The following is a 26,084-nucleotide window of genomic DNA, read 5'->3' on the forward strand; positions in this document are numbered from 1 at the left end:
GCCGACTGTTTTTTTGTACTGGATTGGATGGTTGGATGGCGAGCCGGACTCAGCAAGAACTTTTTGAGGTAGATGTCAGAAGCAGTGTGGCCAGCTGTCACAGCCTTCACTTGGAGGACTCGACCCCGTTGATTCACTAGGATTTCCAGACCAGGAAATTACCACTACACACATTTATCCTAACCACGTAGAAAATAAAAAAGATACTAACAAAGAGTGACACAAAGACAGTGCACAACCGAAGGAGAACTTTAATTAAACACATCATGAACACTCTATTCTTTATTTTGCTACTTTTTTTTTTTTTTTTGTTACAAGAGCTCAATTTTTTTATATTTGGGGTTTAATTGTCCATTTTGTACTGTACTGTTCTAACAGTTGTTGCAGTTGTTGTTTATTAAATTGTAATAAACCTGCCGGCTGTTGGTGACTTGCAAATATATCTCCCTCTTACTCCTCAGAACTTAGTTAACAACTCAGCATTGCCTTGGTCCCAAAATCTGAGCAAGTGCTACACAGTGTAGGGATATTGTACACTTCCTCAATACCTGACCAAAAAGCTTTTCTGGCTATGGATAAGAGCCCTCACCTCACAGTTCTTCCAGTCTTTCTGGTTGGGGAATGATTTTATTGCCTTTGTGACTTACGTAAAACAGTTCTGCTCCGTTTTATCAAAATCAGCACCTACAATAAAAATATCATCCCGTTGTTTTGACTGACTTGACTGAATTGACTGCTGATGCCCTCATTAAGTTCATCAAGTTTTTGAATTAGCATCATTTTGCATCAATTTGCATCATCAACAAAAAACACTGGTGAATTATCTGGGCAGATAATAAGGTCGACAGCTTGACATTAAAAACTCAACGTCTGGGAAACATTGTCCATCCATTTCACTGTGTTTGAAAACCAAAAATCATTGATGTCAACATTAACAGAATCTTCTGTTCAGTCCATGTGGGGCATGTTCAGGTCTCTGTACAGGTGTGGGAACAGCAGTCCTTGATTTCTCGTGGCTGAGTTAGCCTGAGTCTTATTTCATCCATTAATTTTCCTGTGACCAGCCAGAAGTAGACTGGATAGTGGAACAGCCTTATGTCCATGCTGAGTTAGCTTGATAAAAGCCATATGGTTATAGCATCAGAAATATAGTATCTCAAAATTGCTGATATCACCCAAAATGGCCTGTCTCACCTGAAGTGCCTTAACTTAATAGCAAACCGAGCAATAACGTCTATCACTGTCCTTCTCTATTCTAAACACTCTAATTGTCTTAATCAACACAAACACACCAATGGGGGACACAACACTGGCAATACCCAGGCTTTCTAACAACCCACTGCAAAATGGCTAAATTAGCAGATTTTTAGATTATAATTACACCTCACCTCCTCAGAGGCAAAGCCGGAGTGGAGTCTTATGAAACAAATTGAGACTAAAATGAGAGTGCTGCCATGAACAGGAGACATTAAAAGAATTCCCTCGCTGGGAACACTGGGCTACCTGAAATGCTGGAAGCTTACAGAACAGGTGATCAGGCAGGAGTAGGTGTCATTAAAACTCCATTACCACAAAACCCAACCCCCAGTGCTCACTGCAAACACACACACACACACACACACACACACACACACACACACACACACACACACACACACACACGCACACACACACACACACATTGCCGGGAGGTAGACCATAAGTGTGTGGGTATGTGTGACACGCTGAGCGCATGTGTGCTGTGTGTGTGTGCTGAGTATCTAATGATTCATTTAGGACCCCTACCTCTGGGAATGTGACAGTAAGGACCCTTGTGTGGCTGGCCCACTAAGTACTTCCTTTGTAATTGAACACAGTTAACGCTCAGGGGACAACAGAAGTCCTGCATACCAGCTTGTCAAATTTTACTCTGTGTGGGGCTAAATGAAATGAGTCCTTCTGCAAGTACAGCTCAGCTGGATATATATACAGGTAGACATTTTGGTTCAATGCAAACCAGATTAATGCTGAAATGTCAGATTAGGATTGTTTCCCTACTGTTTGAGGGACATAGAAATTCAAATAACCATGGGTGTATTGGTAGTTGTGCAGTGTATAGAAAGTTTTTCATTAACAGCAAATTATTTGAGGTGCAGATTTCAGCCACATCTTGAGAATGAGAGAATTGAATCAGTGAGTGGTGCTGTGAATGCCAATTATCATTCTACCATTAAAAACCTCTTCTCCAGCCTAGTAATTTCCACCCAAATGCGTTGTTCTAATTATGAATTAAACTCAAATAAGCTTGGGTAATGAACCCACTTTTATGCCTTTCCAAGTCTGTACTTTTTCAGCCTTGTGTACCTATGTTGCTACAGTCATACACAACAATCTGGCTTTATTCCTGTAGTCCTTAACTGGACATCCCAAGGTGTTTGAGGGAGTATTATTGTGTATTATCATGTAATTCACAGAAACAGACCTCCAGGTTGTGGCTACATCACACCTTTGATTGGACTTCTTTATATGGCTCTGTTTAATGCTCTCATATTGCTTTTCTATTACAGTTTTTGCTGAAATGACACAGAATCCAATTTGCTGTAATGCCATAGCTATTACCTTTGTTTGCATTGTTGGTGGTAGTCTAGCAGAACCATAATGAGAGACTGAGCCAGTTGCTCACAAGTCCCATTTTAAGTGCACAGGGGAGATTGCAAATAGAGCCCACTGTGGCTGAGCCCAGAGACAATTTGGACTACAATGCCATTGCCCTGCCCACAACCATTAATCCTTTTTTTTTTCTTTTTAATTAACACAGTAAATATGAGGTCATTCAGGTACATTGGATAATGCACATAGTTGTTGGTCACAATGTGATAGACTTACATTACCAATTACTTTTGTTTCTCAATTACTTTTACTATTATTTCAGTTGTCAGACGTCATTCAGATATGTAACCCATTTAGTCCAGTACTCCTCTCCCCTGGTTCAGGGGTGGGAGGTCCTTTAAGAAGCCAGCGTTTTGTAATTGCCTTCTTGCTGGCTACCATGAGAATTTTTTATAAATATTTGTCTCCAGCATCCAGATCCTTGAGTATGTTTCCCAAATACAAAGACAAGTGAACTCAATATCAAATCCTAATTTGCACGAGGTCACGTGACGCAAATGTCAGAGTAGCAGCTCGTCGCCTGCGCTCCCACAGCTTGGCATCCTTTAGCTTATTTTTTTTTTTGCCAGAATAGCCTGGTCACAGTGAGTGGACATCGTAGTCTGGAAGTAGGAGAATGCCTAGCACTCAAAACTCAACCTTATTGCGAAATCCACTAAATCAGCAGGAAATCAGTCGCCTCTGAGCAGCCAAGATAACATGGTGGACGACACGCGGCCTTTTCTTGGCCAAGTCGGCGCCGACAGCTTAGTGGAGAGAATAACAGCTAAAGTGCTTGAAGGCGTGGAGGTTTCCTTTGATAAAAAGATCAACACAGTTCTGAAGAAACTTGAAGCCTGCTCGTCTAAAATCGCCACACTAGATACATTACTGAGGCTGAAGGCTGCATCTCAAACTCCAAGGACTCTGCAGTGATTCATATTACTAAGCTCACTGAGGTTGAGAGCAAGCTGGACAAGATCGATGATTTGGAGAACAGAAGCTGGCGGTGCAACATACGTATCGTCCGGCTCCCTGAGGGCAGCAAAGGCGCTAACCCTGTTGCTTTCTTTAGGACCTGGCTGCCGGAGCTATTGAAGGTTAGCTTCGAAGCAGGGTCTATTAAGGTGGATCGCTGCCATCGTGCCCTCACACGCCGTCCACCCCCCGACCAGTGGCCCCAGGCAGTTATCCTAAAGCTTCACAATTTTCAGGATAAAATCCAGATCATGCAAGTGGCAAGGAAAGCACAGTCCCTGGTATATAATGGCGCCCCAATCATGATATTTGAGGATTTCTCCGCAGCCGTTTTACGGAAGCGACAGGAATTTTACCAGGTGAAACATCAGCTTAAGGAGAGAGGGATCGTCTTCGCCATGCTGTACCCAGCCATGCTCAGGATTAAACACAACGGGCAGGAAAAAGTCTTTAAACATCCCAAAGAAGTGGCGGCCTTCTTGGATAAAGAGTCAGAGCGCGGAGGATCTTCCCCCATGCTCCCTGCTGACTAAGAGTTTCTCTTCATTTCATATACAGTACGCCACCAAGGTCATCTACTATCTAGGAATCAACTTCTCTGAGAATATCAGGTTTGACTGTTAGAGGAGCATGTGTGCATAAAACTCACTAATATGGCACTGAGACCGACATGACTATCTCCTAATTTTTTTTATTTATTCCTTGTTCTTCTGTTGTCAATAGGAGATTTGCTATATGTTACTGAATGTGTTATATGGATATTCTAGCTACATAGTCTGTGCGTTAATGTTCTCTTGGCTATGGATCCTTTTTTCCATGTGTTTTCTTGGCATCGGCATACACACTGACAATTACTCACAAGCTCACTGTTGATTCTATAATTTGTTCATCTTATGTTATTTACTTACTTATTTATTTATTTTCTGATCAGAGCTGCAGGCCAGTAATTGAGATGTGTTCCAAGTTCAAGGTTTGAAAGGAGTTTAATAGCTGGTCCAGCATCTTTCTCTATTTATGTAGGGAGGTTAGCTCACACCCACGTTTTGATTTTTTTAAGTTCGCCTGCACATTCACACACAAGAGGAAAGGAGGAGGGTTGGCAGTGTTTGTGAATGATAGATGGTGTAACTCCAGGCACATCACCATCAAAGAGCAGCACTGCTGCCCAGACATTGAACTGTTGGCTGTTAGTTTGAGGCCATACTATCTGCCACGGGAGTTCTCGCATGTCATAGTGGTGGCTGTGTATATTCCTCTTTCTGCAAACGCTGATGCAGCTTGTGACGTCATCAACACCGTGATCAGCAGGCTGCAGACTCAGAAACCACAGGCCCTCTTACTGATCTCCAGGGATTTTAATCATGCCTCTTTGAACAGTGAAGAGGTGGTCTGATGAGGCTGACAAGGCTCTATAGGACTGCTTCGATACAACAGTGTGGGATATATTCAGTGACTCTCATGAGGAGGACATTGACAGCCTGACAGACCGGACGGATGAGCATCATGGACTACATAAACTTCTGTGTGGAGAACACTGTACCCACCAGGACTGTACGGTGTCACTCAGCAAACCCTGGATCAATCCTGACATTAAGGCTCTCTTAAAGGAGAAGAAGAGGGCCTTCAAGTCAGGAAACAAAGAGGAGCTGAAAACTGTTCAGAGGGAGCTAAGAAGGAATATCAGGGAGGGGAAGGACAGATACAGAAAGAGAATGGAGGAACAGCTGCAGGAGAACAACACCAGGGGAGTCTGGAGAGGTCTGAAAACCATCTCAGGTCACCAGGAGCCAAACTCCCAGGCGGCTGGGGATCCAAAGTGGGCAGATGAGCTGAACACCTACTTCTATAGGTTTGAAGAAACATCTGCCCCTCCCCCAGCTGCACCAGCTCTGCAGCAGACCTCTTTTGATCTGCCAGCACCCTGCCCGAGTACCCAACTGAAATCCCACCCCCCCACACAGTATTCAGCTCACCGCAATCAATGCCACCCCCGACTCCTCCTCCCAGCCCCCCATCCACTTCACAAGAAGCTCAGGAGGTTAAAGACCAGGAAGGCTGCAGGACCGCATGGCCTCAGTCCCAGGCTCCTCAGCTGAGCGGGATCATTGGACATCTGTTTAACCTGAGCCTGAGACTGGGAAGGGTGCCACGCCTCTGGAAGACGTCCTGCGTGGTACCTGTGCCAAAGACCCCACATCTTAAGGACCCTAGCTGCTACAGGCCGGTGGCCCTAACATCCCACCTCATGAAGGCCCTGGAGTGGCTGGTCCTTGCCCACCTGCGCCCCCTGGTGAGCTCATCCATGGACCCGCTGCAGTTCGCGTATCAGCCTGGCATCGGAGTGGACGATGCCCTCATCTTCCTCCTCCATTGAGCTCTGTCTCACCTGGAATCACCTAGGAGCTCTGTTCGGGTCCTTTTCCTGGACCTTAGCAGTACTTTTAACACCATCAGGCCAGCCATCCTGAGAAACAAGCTGGAACTTTCGGGAGTGGACCAACACCTCACATGCTGGATAGTGGACTACCTTTCCAACCGCCCACAATATGTGAGGACACGGGACTGTGTGTCAGGGATTGTCCTCTGCAGTGTGGGGGCCCCCCCGGGAACAGTGCTGGCACCGTTCCTCTTCACCCTCTATACAGCAGACTTTTCCCATCTGTCACCCACCTGCTACCTGCAGAAGTTCTCTGATGACTCTGCCATTGTTGGCCTCATCACAGATGGGGACGACAGGTCATACAGAGGACTCATTCAGGATTTTGTGGACTGGTGCCAGCAGAACCACCTCCTCATTAACGCGGGTAAAACCAAGGAGCTGGTTGTGGACTTTCATCGGCACCCGCACTCTTCACCATCACCAGTGAACATTCAGGGAAGGGACATTGAGATGGTGACATCTTATAAGTACCTGGGTGTTCATCTGAACAACAAACTGGATTGGACTCATAACACCACTGCACTTTACAAAAAAGGACAGAGCAGACTCTATCTGCTCAGGAGGCTGAGGTCTTTTGGTGTGCGTGGGGCACTCCTAAAGACCTTCTATGACTCTGTTGTGGCCTCTGCCATTTTCCATGGTGTAGTCTGCTGGGGGAGCAGCATCACAACAGCTGACAGGAAGAGGCTGGACAAACTCATCAGGAAGGCCAGCTCTGTCCTGGGATGCCCTCTGGAACTGGTGGAGGAGGTGGGGGGGAGGAGGATGACAGCCAAGCTCTCCTCCATGACAGACAATGACTCCCACCCCCTCCAAAACACACTCACTGCACTGAGGAGCTCTATCAGTGACAGGATGCTACATCCAAAGTGTGTGAAAGAGCAGTAAATGAATGAATCAAAATGAACATCCTCCCACGTCTCCTATATTTCTTTCAGATGTTACCACTTACATTGTACAGTAACTACTTCTCTTTGTTAACTCCTATTCATGAGAACCCTGACTTTCAACCTGGCCTTCAGGCTGGCCTGGCTGGCTGGAAGCACAAGCACAATTAAAGTTGTTGGGGACATGATTCAGGGAGGCTCAATCCTCACATTTAAACAAGTGAAAAGCAAATATGGGGTCACCAATAGGGATTTCATTAAATTTGTACAAGTTCGAAACTTTATTGTGTGTAATTTGAAAGATTTTTCTGGAGGACTGGCCATTTCTCCTATAGAATCCCTATTGGTAAATAATATGCAACTGAAATCTTCCACTAAGATGCTTTATAAGAGTCTTTGTAATCTAAATATGGCAGATGGGAATCTGACTTGGGTACAATAGAGCCTGGGGATTGGGATGCCCTGTGCAGTCAGCCCTCCAAGGTCCTGGTGTCTAACTCTGCCTGGGAGAGGCAATTCAAGATTTTGCATAGGCTGCACTGCAAATTTGAAAACGCAAATTTAACACCCTCAGAGTTGAATTCAACACTGACCCGGGGTTTATATGGGAACCACTGGTTAAGTGTTAAATTAACACTTTTGAAAGTGTTAAAATTATTAACACTGTGACAGTGTTACCAAACAAACTCTTAGAGTGTAAAATATTAACACCACGATAGATGACAAGAACACTAGATTAGTGTTCAAAGTTCACTAATTATTGACACCAACAGAGTTAACTATTCAACACTGCACCAGTATTCAATTTACATTTTGTGGTGTTAAATGTACATTTAACTAGTGTTTACTATACTACTGATAAGGTGTACATTGTCCACTGGGATTAACACTATTAAGAGTTAAAAATACAATCTATAAGTGTTAATCTAACCATCCACCACCCATGTACAATAATCACTCCAAAAAGTACTGCAATGAAAAATATTTTATTTTTCTTTGACAGGGGCTTCACATTAAATCTGACAGAGTGCAGGGCACTCCTAAAACCCTGTACAGTATTGCCCAAAACATGAGGTAGCTTGTAAGTGTTGCTTACCCTATACAATGCAGCTGTCTGGCACAACATAGAAAAACGAGTCTGTACCATAAGACAATTGAACATCAAAGGGCTTGAAGTATCTCAAGTCATGAGGTGTAACAACTGAAACATTATGAATATTGTCAACAACATGAAATGCATGAAAGTGCTCCACAAATGAGGTCTCCATTTCAGATACCAAAAAATAAACTTCTTTTCTAAGAAATATGCACACAATCTTATTGAACACTGGCATCTCATTAACAACATCTGTGCAAACAACAAGACCCTGGTGATACTCAATGCCATTATGTTTGATCCAGGTTGTAACATTTATTTCACTTGACATATCAATATGAAAATACTCTGAAACCAAATCACCATTTTCAACATCAGTCAGAATTTTTGATTTGACAGGCCCAGACTCAATACCTTTGGCGGACAGTGATTCCCAATGATAGGCAACAGCTATTTGGTGTTTCTTTTCTTTGTCGTCCCTCCTGGTTTCATCTGCAGAATCTGTTTTATCAGCTAAACAGATTACAACAGCAGTTATAATATAAACCTAGAGAGGCAAACTAGTTTGCAGCATCATTATAGCCAAACTTTAATGATTAAATCATGGCAAAGCTAAAAGGAAAATCCAGATTTTTATGAATGCAAAATCAAGCTTTCGAGGTATTGTACTGGTGTTTTTTTTAATGTTTTTTTTTTGTATCAAGCACCTGAAATAAATCAAAAAGGGGACAGTTACGATGATGAAACTTGCATCTCTGGCTGAAGAACTGGCTTCTTCATCACCCCTCTTTCGCTTGGATGGTCTTGATGTTTCACCATCACTGCTACTAATGGACACAGAGAGGACACTCCCACTGGGTGAAGATAGTGGTGTGGAAGGAGATGACTGAGATGTGCCTGAATCTAATAACAAAAGATTAAAAACACACACAATTCACCTCATTTGCAGCAATGCCGTGGATCAGATTTGTAATCAACCACACAAGAAACTCTGCTTCTATTCTTAAGAATCCAGAGGGAAAGGGAGTGAACTGAACAAACAGCCAAAACCTATGTCAGACTTTGTGCTAGAGGACATGACTTGTTTTTTAAGCAAACAATTATCACTTCAAGTGTTTAATACTTCATTTGATAATCTTAAAATTGGAAGCAAGATAATTTAATACAATAGCGGCATCTGAAATAAGCACCGATATTAATGCCATGTAAAACTAGAACACCCTAAATTTACCATTGTTGTGACTCTCCTTTATGACAAAACAAATTCCTTCCAATGTGGCTAATTCTGCAACACGGCTTCATCAACCTCAGTGCCGGAATCATCCTCCACAGTAATCTTGTCCGCACGGATGGAGAACTTCTCTCTCACTAAATGATGAGGTTAAACATGGAAATTATTTACATCATAAAATATCATGGCCACCACTTGGTGTTAATTACTGGTTAGTCATATGTCAGTCTGAACATTTACCTTCAGAAATGAATTCTTCAAAATCAGGAGTTTGTAATTTGATGTATTTCTTGCGGTTCTGATACTGCACCATAATTATCATTTTGCCATCTACGACGTGACCCTGTGGAGAAAGAGAGGTGTACACAGAGCACAAAAAGATATTTTTGACATCCCTTAGATGCTAATTTAAATGATAAATATTTATCATAACCTGAACATCAACCAAAAGCTTTCACTACACTCAATTTCTCTCTGATGGACTAAAATATACTTTTTGTAACTGAAGCTGGTGGGTATGCAGATGTTCTGTTCCTGCCTGACAGGTCTGGAACTTTATATACTGCTCTTCACACTTCTTATGGTGACTGCGGTATCTTTGTATCCTGTCAAACAAACGCACTGAAAAACACAAAATTGTATCTTTATGCCAGCTCCCCTGTTACAGCATACATTCTTGAGCTTAACTAATTAGAAATTAAATGTAAACAGTGGACAGAAAATGCTTTGCCGTTAACTGTTACCTGAGGAATTTTACTGACCTGGAAGTCAGACAGTCAGAGTACTAAAATAGAACATTAGACAATTCTCAGAAATAGTAACATCTACAGTTCAACAAAAAATATTATCAATAATATAATATCAATATCTTGAAATAAATACTAGTCTTCACCTGTAAACTTAGTAACTTTATATGCTGAGAAATAATATCTGGGAATAGCATTATCAGTGTTAGCAGAACACAAGACTCCTTCACAACTTAAACACATTCCTGAGATACTTTACACATTGTCAATATCTAACCTACACGTTTGCACTGTGGCACCTTAAACGTTAACTATTTACTTCAACTTCACTCACCTGAAATCTGAGATTTTGAATGGGGACCCTCGTAATCGTGTAAATTGCTACAAGGCAAGAGATACAACAAATTAAAACATTAGAGGTAGTGCAGAAAACGACCAGTAAATAAGGTTACGTTAGTCTGACCATATGTTAAACGCTACAAAAAGCAGCAAACCGGTATAAATTACCGTTACTTCACCAACACAATTACAATTTATGCAGTGATATTAAGTTAACAGTAGCATTAGTTAACCGACAGCACGCACATTGCAGACAACCTAATCCTGTCAGTTGAAACGCAGTTTAAAACCGCAAACCGTTTAAAAATTTTGCTCGAGAGATTTTAACTATTTTCAAATAACGTTTCGCTCGCTTAACGTTAGCCCATCATATCAAAAAACGAACTGAAAACTAAGCTAACCGTCAACGTTATCCTCATTGGGCGGTCATGTGCTGGCATGTCTGCTTACCATGAAACTACGACGGCGGCCACTTATTAAAATATTCAACATGGCTCAAAAATGTGAAACTATATGACAACATAGGCACATTTTACTGCAAATTAACAATAACAAGGCAAACTTTCGTCGTGTCATACTCACCAATCTCTTCTTATCATCCTTCATGCGAGTGACAGAAAATGGCGGTCATCCAATTTCTCTCCAAGCACCTGCCCAAATACCCGGATGTTGAAAACAACACCAATAGGTGCTCAATACCGTTGACTCGGTGAAGTTACACCCACAATATTATGTTTGCACACTTATGCAGAGTTCATTCTCCTAGAACCAACGCCAGAACCATAACACTTTACTCTAAACTGGCCTAACACTAGAAATTTAACTCTGGTAAATTTGCTGTGTGTATATCACTCCTGAAGCCAGACTCAGAATGAACCCAGCTCTGTCAGAACTTTGTACTAAATGTCAGTCTGCTGTTGGATCATTTATTGATTGTTTGTGGAGCTGTCCTCATGTTCAGCAGTTCTGGATTATAATTATTCAACAGTTTAATGTAATTTTTAAGCATCATCTACATCTGAGCGCAAGGACTTGCCTGTTGGGACTAGATGATGAATTACCTGCCGATTTTTGCAACAGAAACCTTCTGCACATTTTGCTGCACTGTGCCCGGAAATGTATTCTGGCCTTATGGATCACTGATAAAGCTCCCACTCTCAATCAGTGGAAACAAATTGTGACTAGTATCATTCCATTTGAGGCTTACTTTACAGCATTGAAGGATAAACCCTTTTTTATTTTTATCAGACCTGGGACCCATTTCTTGACTACCTGGGTACCACTACACCTCGTAGGATGAGGTCTGGGCTTAAAGACCTGGCCTGGGATAAGGATCAGACTTCCTGAACTCTCGTCCTTTGTTGTTGTTATTATTATTATTATTATTATTATTATTATTATTATTATTATTATTATTATTATTATTCATTGATCTACTTTATTTGTATCTCTGTCAGGTTTAAATGCCTGTATTTTTGTACTATTACTATTGCTACTTTGTTTTGTCCTTTTGTGCACATGCTTTGCAAAAAAAGTTAAATAAATGGCAGCTTGAAGATCAGCCCAGAAAGACTGCAAGGTGGGACAGGACCAGACGATGTGGGTATGATCTGCCATTAAGTACCCACATTGTCTCCAGCATTGATTCTGAAGTCCAGTTTGTTTTGATTTTATTTTCGGGGTTATGAAAAATCTCACACAGTTCTTCCAACAAAAGTCTCTCAAATCTTGTGAATTTGTAATAGTCATCTGGGTGTCGATGACGAGAGACCATTCCCTCGGAGAGATTTGAGCATCCAGTTCTCTTTCCCACTTTTGTTTTGTGTAGTCTGTTGAGTTGTTCTTCATTGATAGTATTCTTGAATATAAAACCCCAATGATCTGGCTGGTGGGTTCTGAATTGTATGCTTTTATAAACATCCGTTAACACCAGAAGTTTCTTCCTTGCTCAGTCCCTTCACCTCTTTTACATAATAGTGACGCATTTGCAAGTATCTATAGAAGTCTTGTCTCTCTAAACCATATTTCTCAGAAATTGGCTGGAAATCCATTAATTTCCCATCCTGGAGTAAGGAAGAATACGATGTGATGCCATGCCCTATCCATTGTTTATACCTTAGATCTTGGGATGGTGGTTAAAAATTTGAGTCATATGCTGGTCAACTAAGTAGTTTGCCCTCTTTCTGGATCTGAAAATTCTTCACAAAATCTGACCATATACTTAAAGAAAACAAACTGATTTATTCTGGATATCAAATGAGTCCTTGATAATAGATGGACAGCCCAACAAGGATTGTACAGGTCTACCTGATATTGATAATTCAATGTCTTTCCATTTGGCTTCATAATCAGGGTTACACCAAAGAATCAGTGGGCATAATTGTGCTGTTACTTAGTAATCCACCAGGTATGGTAGGGCCAGTTAGTTGCTGAAGTCTGGTCTGAGGTCTGATGGAAAAAAAATAAATAAATAAAAATAAGAAATTGTAAACTGACCTGACATGAGAAGAATCTCCTCAAAAACTTCAACTGGTTTCAAATGGCTCATTCATGGTGTTTTATGATTTATTAAACTGGTTATATTTTCTTTGTGCATAAGAGATGGTAATTAAATCATCAGCTTATTTGCATTTACTATCTCTCTGGGTAAACAACCTTGTCCAGCTGCCTTTACATTAATGCTTTGACATTCAATTCAGACTTGTTGAAAGCGTTACATGTTTAATCTAATCTTTTTTACTTTTTTGTAAACTGACGCTGTGGCTTATTCAACATGAGACCAACATGTAAAATTGCTGTCACACTTTTCAAGATGGCGCTGTGCGAATGTTTGAGCCTTTGTTTTAGTAAGTATTTACGTCTTTCTCATGTTTTTTCTATCACTAGTCTCGGTCAACTGTGTGCACATATTGATGGACAACTGGTGAGACTAAGCTCTGCGTGGTTCCAGTCCCAAAGACCAAGTATGCCAGGCAGCCCAACCACTTCGACCAGTAGCCTTAACCTCCCACCCGATGAAGACCTTGGAGAGGATTATACTGAACCAACACCGTCACCTGGTGAGCAGCGATCTGGACCCCCTACAATTTGCATATTGGCCAGGCATTGGTGTGGAGGATGCAGTCATGTACCTGTTTCACGGATCCCTTTGTCACCTGGAGTACAGTGGAAGCACGATGAGGGTCATGTTTTTCGACTCCTCCAGTGCTTAACAAACTTTTCAGGAGAGCTTTCTCCATCCTGGACTACCCTCTGGACATCATATATTGTGCATATACATAGTACTAGTATTTCTGAGGTGCAATAGTATTTTCTCAAGTGCAATACAACATTTCACTGGTTTTCTCATAAGAAAATTAGTAATAGTGCTTTTTTATGGCAGTAGGATTTTTATGACATTTACTATTTTCACAGTGAATATAATCTAAATAATAATTTGTGTCAAGATGTTTTTCTATTCTGTAACCCACATACTTTTTTATTTTGACCTCTTTATGCCACTGTGCTTGCTCGTTGTAATACTTGCTTGCTGTCATAACTAAATTTCCTTGGTATGGGATCAATAAAGTGTTACGATCAAACTTATCTTATCTTATATAAGTGACACATTGCTGTTCAAAAAGGTCTTAGTTATATTCCTCAATAGTATAATACTATAGTAACTAGTATTAATTACCAGTTACTATTACTGACAGGAAAGGTGGTCAAAAATATAAAAATATGATCCAAGTTTTACTTTTCAGTTATTCTTACTGTTTTGATGGAAAACTTTTCCTGTCTCCAGAAGCCCAGTGATATATCTTTGTGATCCTGCTGTAGGGTCGAATAGTCATTCAGCAATTTTATTATCAGCATTACTGATTGCACTGAGAGCTACCAGATTGTCTGTCTGTCCTAATTCCATTTTGTGCTTCCTTATCCTTCTGCTTCTTTCTTTCTCACAATCTCTATTCTGGCTCTACTGGATGATGGTTAACACTGGTTAATTGTGGTGGTGACTGGAGGCTAGGGGAGGTGAGCTGGCCGGCTCCCTTGCATCTAGAAAAAAGTGCCTGAAGGTGCAGATGTTGCTGGTAAACGTTAGTGCTGGGTTTGTGTTGGTTAATCCATGTTCAGTAATTATGCCATTAACACTTTGGCTTTACCTGGACAGTATCTTAAACAGCTGAGACTCACATGCAAACACACATGCAGAACTTGATTTCCATGATGTGCCTTTTTCGAACAGTTTGGGAATAGGCTGTCAGTGTTCCTCCACTGGCGTGATACTAGTTGCCCCATCTCTCTTCCTCTTTATTCTCTTTGTCAGAATCAAAAATGCAAAGCTGCAATTGGAAGGCAGAGACTCCTCTCCATGACGTAATCAGATGTTTCACTAAGAACACAGTAAACTATTTTTATATGAAATTGAGTTTATATGGGATCTGAACTTTCACAGAAACCGCGTTTACAATTAATGTTATCTAAAGGTTTCACTTGATATTAAGAAAACATAACAACAGGTAGGGAACTGTAAAGACTAGACAACCATGTAATTATCTGCTGAGTTGAACATCATGAAAGACAATAAGCTTTGGGAAATAATGTTTCATTACCAACAAAACAGTAGGGCAAGTGTAGGCCAAATCAGTCAACATTATAGTGACCAGTCTGATATGTGGATTTGTTTAATTATATTCATTATTTCTTTGTAGGCTGTGACATAGTTAACTGACTTGCTCTAATGTATTTTCTATTCTAAAACATGGAGTTGTAGTTTGACATGTATCAGTTAAAAGTCAGTCAAATCAGTTCTTTTGGTTTGCACAGGGACCAAATATGTTCAAACATGTTGTGGCACTTAAGCGTTAATCAAAAGTAGAGGTTCATTTCAAATACTGATCAAGACTTTATGGTTTTCAAGAACAGCAAATATACAGGCTGAAAACATCAAGACTGAATAAAAATTAAAACAACCACTGCAATATTACAATAAGATTGGATCTCTCACTTCTAAAGCTGTATGAGTAAATGGGTTAATATCAGACCATAATATTGATTTATATTGACTGAAACCTAGCTGTGTCATGAAAAGTACATAGTCAGCGGCCGAGGAGGTAGGGCTGGAACCATTTTTTGACCCAAGTCTATTAGTCAATCCTAAACCTAAAATCAATTATAACTCATTTTAAAGCCTTGTTCTTAGTCTTTCACTTCAAACCTGGAAAACAGTGCAGCCAGTTTTATTTATAGTTTACTGCTCTCCTGATTCTTATTCTGAATTTCTATCTTAGTTCTCTGAGTTTTTAATCAACAGATAAAGTAATTATTCATTCATTCATCTTCTTTACCCGCGCATCCCATTTCAGGGTTGCGGGGGGCTGGAGCCTATCCCAGCTAGCAATGGGCGAGAGGCGGGGTACACCCTAAACCGGTCGCCAGCCGATCGCAGGGCAACATACACAGACACACAGACAGACAACTCACACACTCACACTCACACCTACGGACAATTTAGAAACCAATTAACCTAATGAGCATGTTTTTGGTCTGTGGGAGGAAGCCGGAGTGCCCGGAGAGAACCCACACATGCACGGGAAGAACATGCAAACTTCCTGCCCGACCCCGGGTTCGAACCAGCAACCTTCTTGCTGTGAGGCACGCGCACTACCTGCTGCGCCACCGTGCTAAGTAATTATTGTAGGTGATTTTAATGTCAGAATCAGAATCAGAATCAGAAATGCTTTATTGATCTCCAAGGGGAAATTGTTGTCATGTACATGTTGACAATGATAATGACAGCCTGAGTACTGCGTTTATGTCCTTATTAGACTCAGTTGGCTACTGTCAGAATGTACATGAGCCTACTCACTGTTTTAACCACACCCTCGACCTTGTTCTGACATAGGACATTGAAATTTAACATTTAATAGTCTCCTCATAGAATCCTCTTTTATCAGACCATCATTTAATAACTTGTGAATTCACATTACCAGACTACATAGTACAGATCCACAGAGACCCAACAATTCCCTCATGAGCAAGGACTTGGCAACAGTGGCGAGGAAAAACTTCCTTTTAACAGGCAGAAACCTCAGGCAGAATCAGGCTCTGGGTGGGCGGCCATCTGCCTTGACTGGTTGGGTGAGAGAGGGAGAGCAAGAGAGAGAGAGTGAGACAGACAGACAGAAATGCAGTCAGAGGGAGAGAGACAGACAGACAGAGAGAGACAGACAGAAATGTAATCACAGTAACAATGACAATAAGAGTAGTAGCAGTTGCAGTGGATGTCCGGCAGGGCCATGGCAGGAGATGCAGCTGTAATCCACAATCCAGATTTAGCCACTATCCATGGAACCTGCTAGACGACAAAGCACAGAGACTCTGGGGAAGAAGCTAAGTTAGTAACACACCGTGGTAGGACATGAAAACATGCAGATGGAGAGGGAGAGAAGGACAGAGGAGCTTGGTGTATCTTTGGAGGTCCCCCAACAGTCTAATGCTATAGCAACATAACTAGGGGCTGGTCCAGGACAAGCCTGAGCCAGCCCTAACTATAAGCTTTATCAAAAAGGAAAGTGTTAAGCCTACTCTTAAATGTAGAGACAGTGTCTGCCTCCCGGACAAAGACTGGAAGATGGTTCCACAAGAGAGGAGCTCGATAGCTAAATGCTCTGGCTCCTGTTCTCCTTTTGGAGACTTTAGGAACCATACGTAGGCCTGCATTTTGGGAATGCAGTGTCCGTTGAACCATGTATTCCTATAGCCCTCAGTAGTAATAACTTCATGAGCTTCTTCTTTGCTATTAGAGACAGAATTCATCATCTCCTGCCCTCAAAAGGTATTTTTTGTCTTTAAACACAGAAACCATAGAAAGTATTATTAAAACTGTAGTGGTTTTAGACTGCTTTCACCTGTCGACCTTCACAAACTAATTTCAATAATTTCGTCATCAAAATCATCAACCTGTATTCTAGACCCTATCCCAACTAAGCTGCTTAAAGAAGTTTTACCTTTAATTGGCTCTTCCTTATTAGACATGATCAATCTGTCTTTATCAACAGGCTACATACCACAGTCCTTTAAAGTAGCTGTAATAAAAACTTCTTGAAAAGCCTACTCTTGATCCAGGGGTTTTAGCCAACTATAGACCAACCTCCCCTTTCTCTCAAAAATTCCTGAGAAAGTAGTTGCTAATCAGATGTGCGACTTTCTATACAACAATAGTTTATTTGAGGATTTCCACTCAGGATTTAGAGTGCATCATAGCACAGAGACAGCACTGGTTAAAGTTTCAAATGACCTTATTTCATCAGACAAAGGACTTGTCTCTGCACTAGTCTTATTAGATCTTAGTGCTGCATTCGACACCATTGACCATGGTATCCTATCACAGAGACTGGAACACTTTAATGGCATTAAGGGGACTGTGCTAAGCTGGTTTAAATCCTACTTTTAAGATTGCTCTCATTTTGTACATACAAATGATGCTCGCTAAAGTCAGCTACAGAGTTCCACAGAGTTCTGTGCTTGGACCAATTCTATTCACCTTATGCTTCCTTTAGGGAACATTATCAGGAAGCACTCAATAAATTTTCATTTCTATGCAGATGATACCCAGCTATATTTATCAATGAAGCTAGAAGAAACCAATCAGTTAACTAGACCACAAGCATGTCTTCAGGACATAAAGACCTGGATGACCTGCAATTTTCTGATGCTAAACTTGGACAAAACTGAAGTTATAGTACTAGGCCCTTAACACTTTAGAAACTCACTTTATGATGACATAGCAGTTATGGATGGCATTGCGCTGGCCTCCAACACCACTGTAAAGAATCTGGGAGATATCTTTGATCAGGACTGCCTTTTTTCACCCACATAACATTGCAAAAATCAGGCACATCCTGTCTCAAAACGATGCAGAAAAACTAGGATTATTGCAATTCCTTACTATCAGGCTCCCTAAATTCGTTGCTGAATATTCTCCAGTTGCTCCAGAATGCTGCAGCAATGGTCTGACAAAAAACAGGAAGAGAGACCATATTTCTCTGATATTAGCCACTCTGCACTGGCTCCCTGTAAAATTCAGAATATAATTGAAAATCCTCCTTCCTTACTTACAAAGCCATAAATGGTCAGGCACCATCTTATCTTAAAGAGCTCATAGTACCATATTACCGCAGTAGAAGACTGCATTGACAAAATGCAGGCTTACTTATGGTTCCTAAAGTCTCCAAAAGCAGAACATGAGCCAGAGTATTTAGCTATCAAGCTCCTCTCCTGTGGAACCATCTTCCAGTCTTTGTCTGGGAGGCAGACACTGTCTCTACATTTAAGAGTAGGCTTAAAACTTTCCTTTTTGATAAATCTCATAGTTATGGCTGGCTCAGGCTTGCCCTGGACCAGCCCCTAGTTTTGCTGCTATAGGGAGACTTCCAAAGATCTGCTGAGCTCCTCTGTTCTTCTCTCCCTCTCCATTTGCATGCTTCCATTTCCTACCACAGTGTGTTACTAACTTAGCTTCTTCCCTGAAGTCTCTGTGCTTTGTCATCTTGCAGGTTCCCATGGAGAGTGGCTGAATCTGGATTGTGGATTACAGCTTCATCTCCTGCCATGGCCCTGCCTGACATCCACTGCAACTGCTACTACTATTATTACATCCACTGTCACTGTTACTGTGATTGCATTTCTGTCTGTCTGTCTCTCTCTCTCTGTGTCTCTCACTTGCTCTCTCTCTCTCACCCAACCGGTCAAGGCAGATGGCCGTCCACACAGAGTTTGGTACTGCCAGAGGTTTCTGCCTGTTAAAAGGAAGTATTTCCTCGCCATTGTCATGATATGGCACAATACAAACAAAATTTGAATTGAATTGAAAATTGAATTGTTTCAGTGCTGTGGTTAGTCCTGAAGCCTGATTGATGCTAATCATACTGATCGATTGATTCTGAAGCTCTGCAGATGACAAAGAAAAATAGCAGGTAAGAGGCTGAATGCACTGTGACACTTAGGCACTGAAGATGAAACATTCATGAGCTCTGCCTAATTCGGGTTAGTGGGCATACAGAGGTAAAGGTGTGAATTATTTACAACTTTAGCAAAGCAAAGCTTCTGAGGTAATTCCAGGGAGACAACTTAAGTTGATCTACTACACTCAAAACACAACATCCTCTACTCTATGCAGAACGGTGCATTTTGTTTAAAGTTATGTATACTTCTCAGTTTTGCTCTGCCATTGCTGTTTTGCAAACAGTGCTATAAACATAGCTGCTAAAAATGCTGCTGTTGGTCATAATAGCATTTCACAAGCCCCACCTCTGATATACCCTGATTACCCTGGAGGTAAAATTACCACTTTCATTCCCATTGAAGTATTAGAGCTTTTCCTGGCAGGTTAAGGTGGTGCATTGACAAAGCATCGTGTGGAATACCCTGTGTAAAATACTTAAAATGTACATAAAAAGAAGACTATAAAACATATTTTCCCTAAGAAATAAGATATTATCAACTTCAGATTTTTTATGCCTATTATGCCAATTTCCTCATAACTGTCTTTGACTCTCCATTTATGATGTCCTTTTAGTTTTAAAATTCTAAAATCCTGATTCCAAAAAAAGTTGTGATTCTGTGTAAAACATAAAACTGAATTTGATGATTTGCTAACACTTTCTGACATATACTCAACTGAAAAAAATACTAAGACAATGTATTTAATATTGTACTTCCTCAATTTCATTAATTTTTGTAAATGTATACTTATTCTGCATTTGATACCAGCAACACATTTCAGTCAAGCCGGGGCAACAAAAGAGAAAAAAAAAAAGGAAATTTGTGGAATGGTCAAAAAAACACCTGGCTTTTGGGTAATTCCTGGTTGAAATTGGGTGATCAAATGTGACAGTATTCTTTGGTATTTGTTTGGGTATGAAGAGGGCATTCCTAGTAAGGATCACCACTTTGTGAAACACAAGATCATATAAAGGATATTATGACATGGGCTTAAGAACACACACACACAAAAAAAACCATTGTCAGTAAACAGTTAATTTACAAATGATTGTCTTCACTTTTTATTTTTACTTCACACAGTATCCCAGCTTTTTGAAATTGAGCTGGAGTATTGAATTTGTCATTATTTTGTTTTGACTGCATTTGCTACTGTGTTCTTGAAAAGCACAAGCAGGAGCACTTTACATTGCTGTAAAGATTCCTTACTGGAATCCTTAATGATTCCAACTGGATATATATTTGCCACAAACAGTGTGTGTGTGGTGTAGTTGTCATCTCACCCCAAACATTTGCCGGAGGTCAGGGTCACGGAAACGGAAAGGAATGTTGGAGACATGTAACCTCTTCGGCTGCTGCTTCTCTGATGAATCTCTGGACGGCAGGTGGAGCTGCTGGGAGCCCTCTGTCTGTGCAACCTCCTCTACCTGCTGTAGGGAAACACACAGCATGCCTCAGATTAGCTCCTGTCATGGTTCAACAGCAAATAAATACATACAATTCTTAAATGACTACAAAAGACTCAGGTGAGAGGTAAGGTGCACAAATGATATGAAAAAACAGATCTTGTACAATTTATGAGCACTGACTGGACAATATGGTAAAATATTCTCAAAGCGGAGAAGTGTGGGAAATTGAAAGACAAGGGGAGTAAGATGTCAAAGACAGTCCACTGTGTATGTAGCTTTAAATGTTCAGGTCAGGGTTTTCTTGTATTTTTTTAAGTACTGAGAACTACTGGAGTTAGTTTACCTTCGCATCACATCACATCACATCACATCACATCACATCACATCACATCAATATTGACCTTTTAATTAGCCATACCCACAACTTTAACCAAGTGTTAAGGTTTGGTATGATCAAGGTTTGAGTATTAGTGTATAGCCCTGGGAAACAACACTGCCCTAATTACTTACCTGCCTCTAGGGTAGGACCCATGAATTTCAAGATGGTGCCGGCATATGGCAACATAGGGCTGCTCTTGCTCTTTGTTTGTTGTGTGTCTGAGGATTGAATGAGTGGATCATATGTTAAAATATGAAAGACCAAAACTACTGCACATTTGGGACAGAATACAGGAGTCTTCATTGAGGCTATTCTTTGAGTTCTTTTCAATTTTCAATATCACAGTGCCAAAACGAGTCTGGGCATCTCAGGCTGTGTACTGATTGGTAAGGGGACAGCAGTTCTGATATATATTCTGGGGCCAGACCATGAAGAGCATAAAATAAATGAGGAGAATCTCAGTCCTAAAACAAGGCAGCCAGTGAAAGGTAATTACATTTGGAGAAATGTGTTGTCTTTTCTTTGTTTTTGGTAGGAGACCCGCTGCTGCATTTTTTACTCGTTCAGTTTTTGTCTGATTTATGCTTGTTAAAGGACAATAGTCCAACCATGAGGAAATAAAAGAGTGTTATTAAAGCTAAGCATTGATCGGATTGTGGAAATATTAGGAAATATTACTCAGATGGTAGTACATGACTGGATAATTTTGTTAGTGTGTTTCTCAAAAGTGAGTTAAAGTGCATGGGTACTGGGTTGTAGATGGATAAAGATTGACACAGAACTCTAAAGATTGATATCAGAATTCAATTTTAGAAAATTTACTCACATCGTTTGTGGTGTTGGTAGAATTTACTGGGAGATACATCTTTGTAACATCTGTGTAGCAGTGGAATGTCTCTGTATATTGTGGCCAAGTGAGGGCATATACAGTTGTGCTCTTTTTTTGGCCATTTTTCAGAGAATATGAATGATAGGAGAAAAACTAAATCATAATTACAACAGAAGCTACCCAAATGAAACTGATCAAAAGTTGACATACCCTGGTGATTTTGGCCTGATAACATGCACACAAGTTGACACAAACAGGTTTGAATAGCTACTAAAGGTAACCATCCTCACCTGTGATCTGTTTGCTTGTTTCAGTGTGTGTGTATAAAAGGTCAGTGAGTTTCTGGGCCCCTGACAGACCCTTGCATCTTTCATCCACTGCTGCACTGATGTTTCTGGATTCTGAGTCATGGAGAAAGCAAAAGAATTGTCAAAGGATCTGCCAAAACAGGTAATTGAACTGTATAAAATAGGAAAGGGATATAAAAAGATATCCAAGGAATTAAGAATGCCAATCAGCAGTGTTCAAACTCTAATAAACAAGTGGAAAATGAGGGATTCTGATGAAACCAAACTACGGTCAGGTAGACCAACAAAAATTTCAGTCACAACTGCCAGGAAGATTGTTTGGGATGCAAAGAAAAACCCACAAATAACTTCAGCTGAAATATAGAATACAGTGGTGTGGCTGTTTCAAGATGCACAATAAGGAGGCACTTGAAGAAAAATGGGCTGCGTGGTCGAGTCGCCAGAACAAAGCCATTACAACGGAAATGCCACAAAGCATCCCGCTTACAATACACCTGTGGTATATGTGTATGCCTCCATAAATATATCATGCCAGTAGGTGGCGGTGTGACCCTATGTAAACCATGCATTGTGAATATACTGCGCACTTGTATCTGACTCACAAGAAGTAAACACCACTCCTCTGAAATAGATTGCCTGCTAGCTTTCTTTCATTCTTACAACACAACAACACCAAACAGCACAGAGACAAGCCTCAAAACTTCTGGAACAAAGTCATTGGACTGATGAGATCAAAATTGAACCTTTTGGCCACAACCATAAATGTGACATTTGAAGAGGAGTCAACAAGGCCTATGATGAAAGGTACACCATTCCTACTGTGAAACACGGAGTTGGATCGCTGATGTCTTGCTTCCACTCGACAACTTCCCGCAGACTGCAGACTGCTGCACGCTGAACATGGAAATTCAGTGAAACAATGTGGATAGTAGAAGATTAAAGTATTATTTATTGAATTCAGCATTAAGAGAGCGTTACCAGTGTTACTGGTACCAGATCTGAAACAAAACTCACCTCCCTGTGGTGGTACTGTGTTCTGGGGTGCCTAAGCTCCTGCACAGGCTATAGGTATGATGGCGGTGTGTGAGTCCTGCTTCCCAACCCTCTCGAAACTGAGGGAGAGCATCTCCGGTCTGTGGGCCAACTTCAAGGAGAGAGACAAGATCCTCCTGGATTTCTCCACTGTCGCCACGACCCAGGCGAAACATATCGCCTACCTGAGGGCATCTGGCGCTGGTGGCCAGAACATGGTGGCCACAAACAACACCAACCTGCCGTGGACTGCCTCGATTAGCACCAGAACTCCGGCACCAGCACCGGCCGAGTCCCACTGGCACTGACAGGGAGCCAAGCCCAAGTCATCGGCACCTTCCACTTCCTGCCTTCGCCCCGTGGAATCGCACTACTTCACCGGGAAGGATGGGGTGGAGGGTCCGGTGAGCTCAACTTCACTCAGGCTGAGGGAACCCTGGTCGATGGTGCACTGGGGCGCTGGAGCTCGGCCATCTCCTCCTCCACCGCCTCTGGATCTGCCACTGGACAACAGGTTTGACATCTTAAGCCTGCAGGATTTCCCTCCCGTTGGTGCCTGGTCCAGCTTGCCGCCAGCACCTGTCCACCCAGCTGGCCGTGGCTCTCACCAGTCCAGGCATCGGGATCCACCAGTCCAGCGTGGTCCCTCTACTCCAGCTCGTCCCGGAGCAACCACGATGCGACGCCAGCAGGCTCCACCTTGCCCCCGCCGCACACCCAGGGAGCCAGTGGTGCAGCACACTCTCCCCTGGCTGAAGGGATACTGCCTGACCAAAAGCATCCCATATGCGGACAATTTTATAGCGGTTTTAAACAGGCCTTGCCTTTTTAAACAGGACGTTCTCCACCCCAGTCAGGAGGGTTCACGGCTTTTATCAGTCAACATTGACCTCACTGTCCGGTCCTGCACTTCAGCCACCTCCTGACTCACTGGTATCACTCATACAGGCCCTCTGTCCCACACTCACCGTCACCGTTGCCCACTACATGTTTCACCCACACCATACACACCTTTACATCAGTAACCCTCTCTCTGCCACCAAAAACTCAGGACATTCAGACCATTAGAACCATCACTTCACACAGACATTTGAAACCCAGGAATGTCTTTAGACCCAGCACTGTTTTTAACATTCCCTTAAAACACCATGATGAGCGCACGTTCAGAACAGATATCAAATTAGCTGTGCTGAATGTGCGCTCTCAAATCCTTTATCATAAATGATTTAATTTCAGACAAAAACCTAGATGGCATTCTCCTTACAGAGACATTGGCTTGGCACCGATGCACCTGTTGTTCTCACTGAGGCTTCCCCACCAAATTGTAACTTTTTATTCTCTACTGCTTTTATCAGCGAATTCTCTGAATTCTTCTCAATCATTCACATCACCTACAACAGGATTTTAATAACTGGTGATTTGTATCCAGAGAATTTTTAAACCTCTTAAACTGTCTGGATTTTAAACAGCACGTTACGCAGCCGACCCACGACAGGGGACACACCCTGGACCTGGTCATAATTTATGGCCTATCCATGGGTGTGTCCTCTGTTGTGGATCTGGCTGTGTCTAACCACTACTGTGTGTTTTTTAACATCACCAGTTTTAATCAGCGGGAGGCTCCAGTGAGAACAGTGAGGAAACGCTACCTAACTCCTGAAGTGGCTGCAAATTTTATCCAGATTTTACAGAGCACTCCTGCAGAGATTTTACCAGCACCCTGTGATTTTATCATTGACAATTTTAACAGCAATCTGAAGTCAATGCTGGACTCAGTGGCTCCTCTTTTAACAAAAACAATTAAGAAAAAACCTATACCTCCGTGGAGAAATGAGGAAATTAAGCAACTGAAAAGAAACTGCAGGAGTGCTGAGAGGAAATGGAGAAAATCAAAACTAACAGTCCACTATGAAGTTTTACGTCAACACCTCAAAGCTTACAATAACACTATTAAACAGGCAAGAATTTCTCACTGCAAAAAACTAATCTCTGACCACAAAAATAATCCCAAATTTCTCTTCTCCACAATTGATCTTTTAACAAACAGTAATTTTAACAGATCTCATAAGACAATAACAAATACCTTGTGTGAAGACTTTGCAGACCACACGCACAAAATTGATAACATCAGATCCAGTCTTTTATCTCACCGGGTTTTAACTACCAACACGTCTGGATCACAGATTTTGGAGATTTCACTGGAGAGTTTTGCCGTGGTTGATGCAAGGACACTTGGTCGAGTTTTCTCCCAGGTAAACCCTAAAACCTGCCTTTTAGATCCAATTCCCACACTGTTTTTTAAAACACTCTGTGGATTCTTTGAGGAACAGCTGTTATACATGGTGAATTGCTCTCTTCAGACGGGTGTCTTTCCCACCTCCTTTAAAACAGCAGTGGTGAAGCACCTTTTGACGAAGAGCAATTTAGACCCCAACATTCTTAATAATTACTGACCTGTATCCAACATACCTTTTTTAAGTAAAATTTTAGAAAAAATGGTTTTTAACCAAGTAAATGACTTTTTAAACAAAAACAACATTTTACAATAGTATCAGTCTGGTTTTAGGATGAACCACAGTACCAAGACAGTCCCATTAAGATTTTAAATGATATCAGGTACAACTTAGATAAACACAAGCTCACAGTCTTGGTACTACTGGATCTAATTGATACAGTAGACCATTACATTTTATTAGACAGACTGAGGCACCCGGTCGGCCTCTCAGGTACTGCTTTTAACTGGTTCGTCTCATACCTCACTGACCGACATTTCTTTGTAAACTGGGATGCATGTTCC

The 26,084-nt window shown here is 41.5% G+C and overlaps 1 protein-coding gene across 1 annotated transcript in view; it reads right to left on the reverse strand.

Moving 5' to 3' along the window:
* rbfox3a (RNA binding fox-1 homolog 3a) overlaps positions 1-26,084 on the reverse strand; it is a 315,560-nt gene that overhangs the window by 119,732 nt on the left and 169,744 nt on the right. Inside the window, exon 3 of the mRNA XM_076760027.1 lies at positions 20,614-20,760. Within this exon, the coding sequence (XP_076616142.1) occupies positions 20,614-20,760 (147 nt within the window). The remainder of the gene's footprint in view (positions 1-20,613; positions 20,761-26,084) is intronic.

This window comes from Chaetodon auriga, chromosome 20 (assembly GCF_051107435.1).
Source record: "Chaetodon auriga isolate fChaAug3 chromosome 20, fChaAug3.hap1, whole genome shotgun sequence".
NCBI lineage: Eukaryota > Metazoa > Chordata > Actinopteri > Chaetodontiformes > Chaetodontidae > Chaetodon > Chaetodon auriga.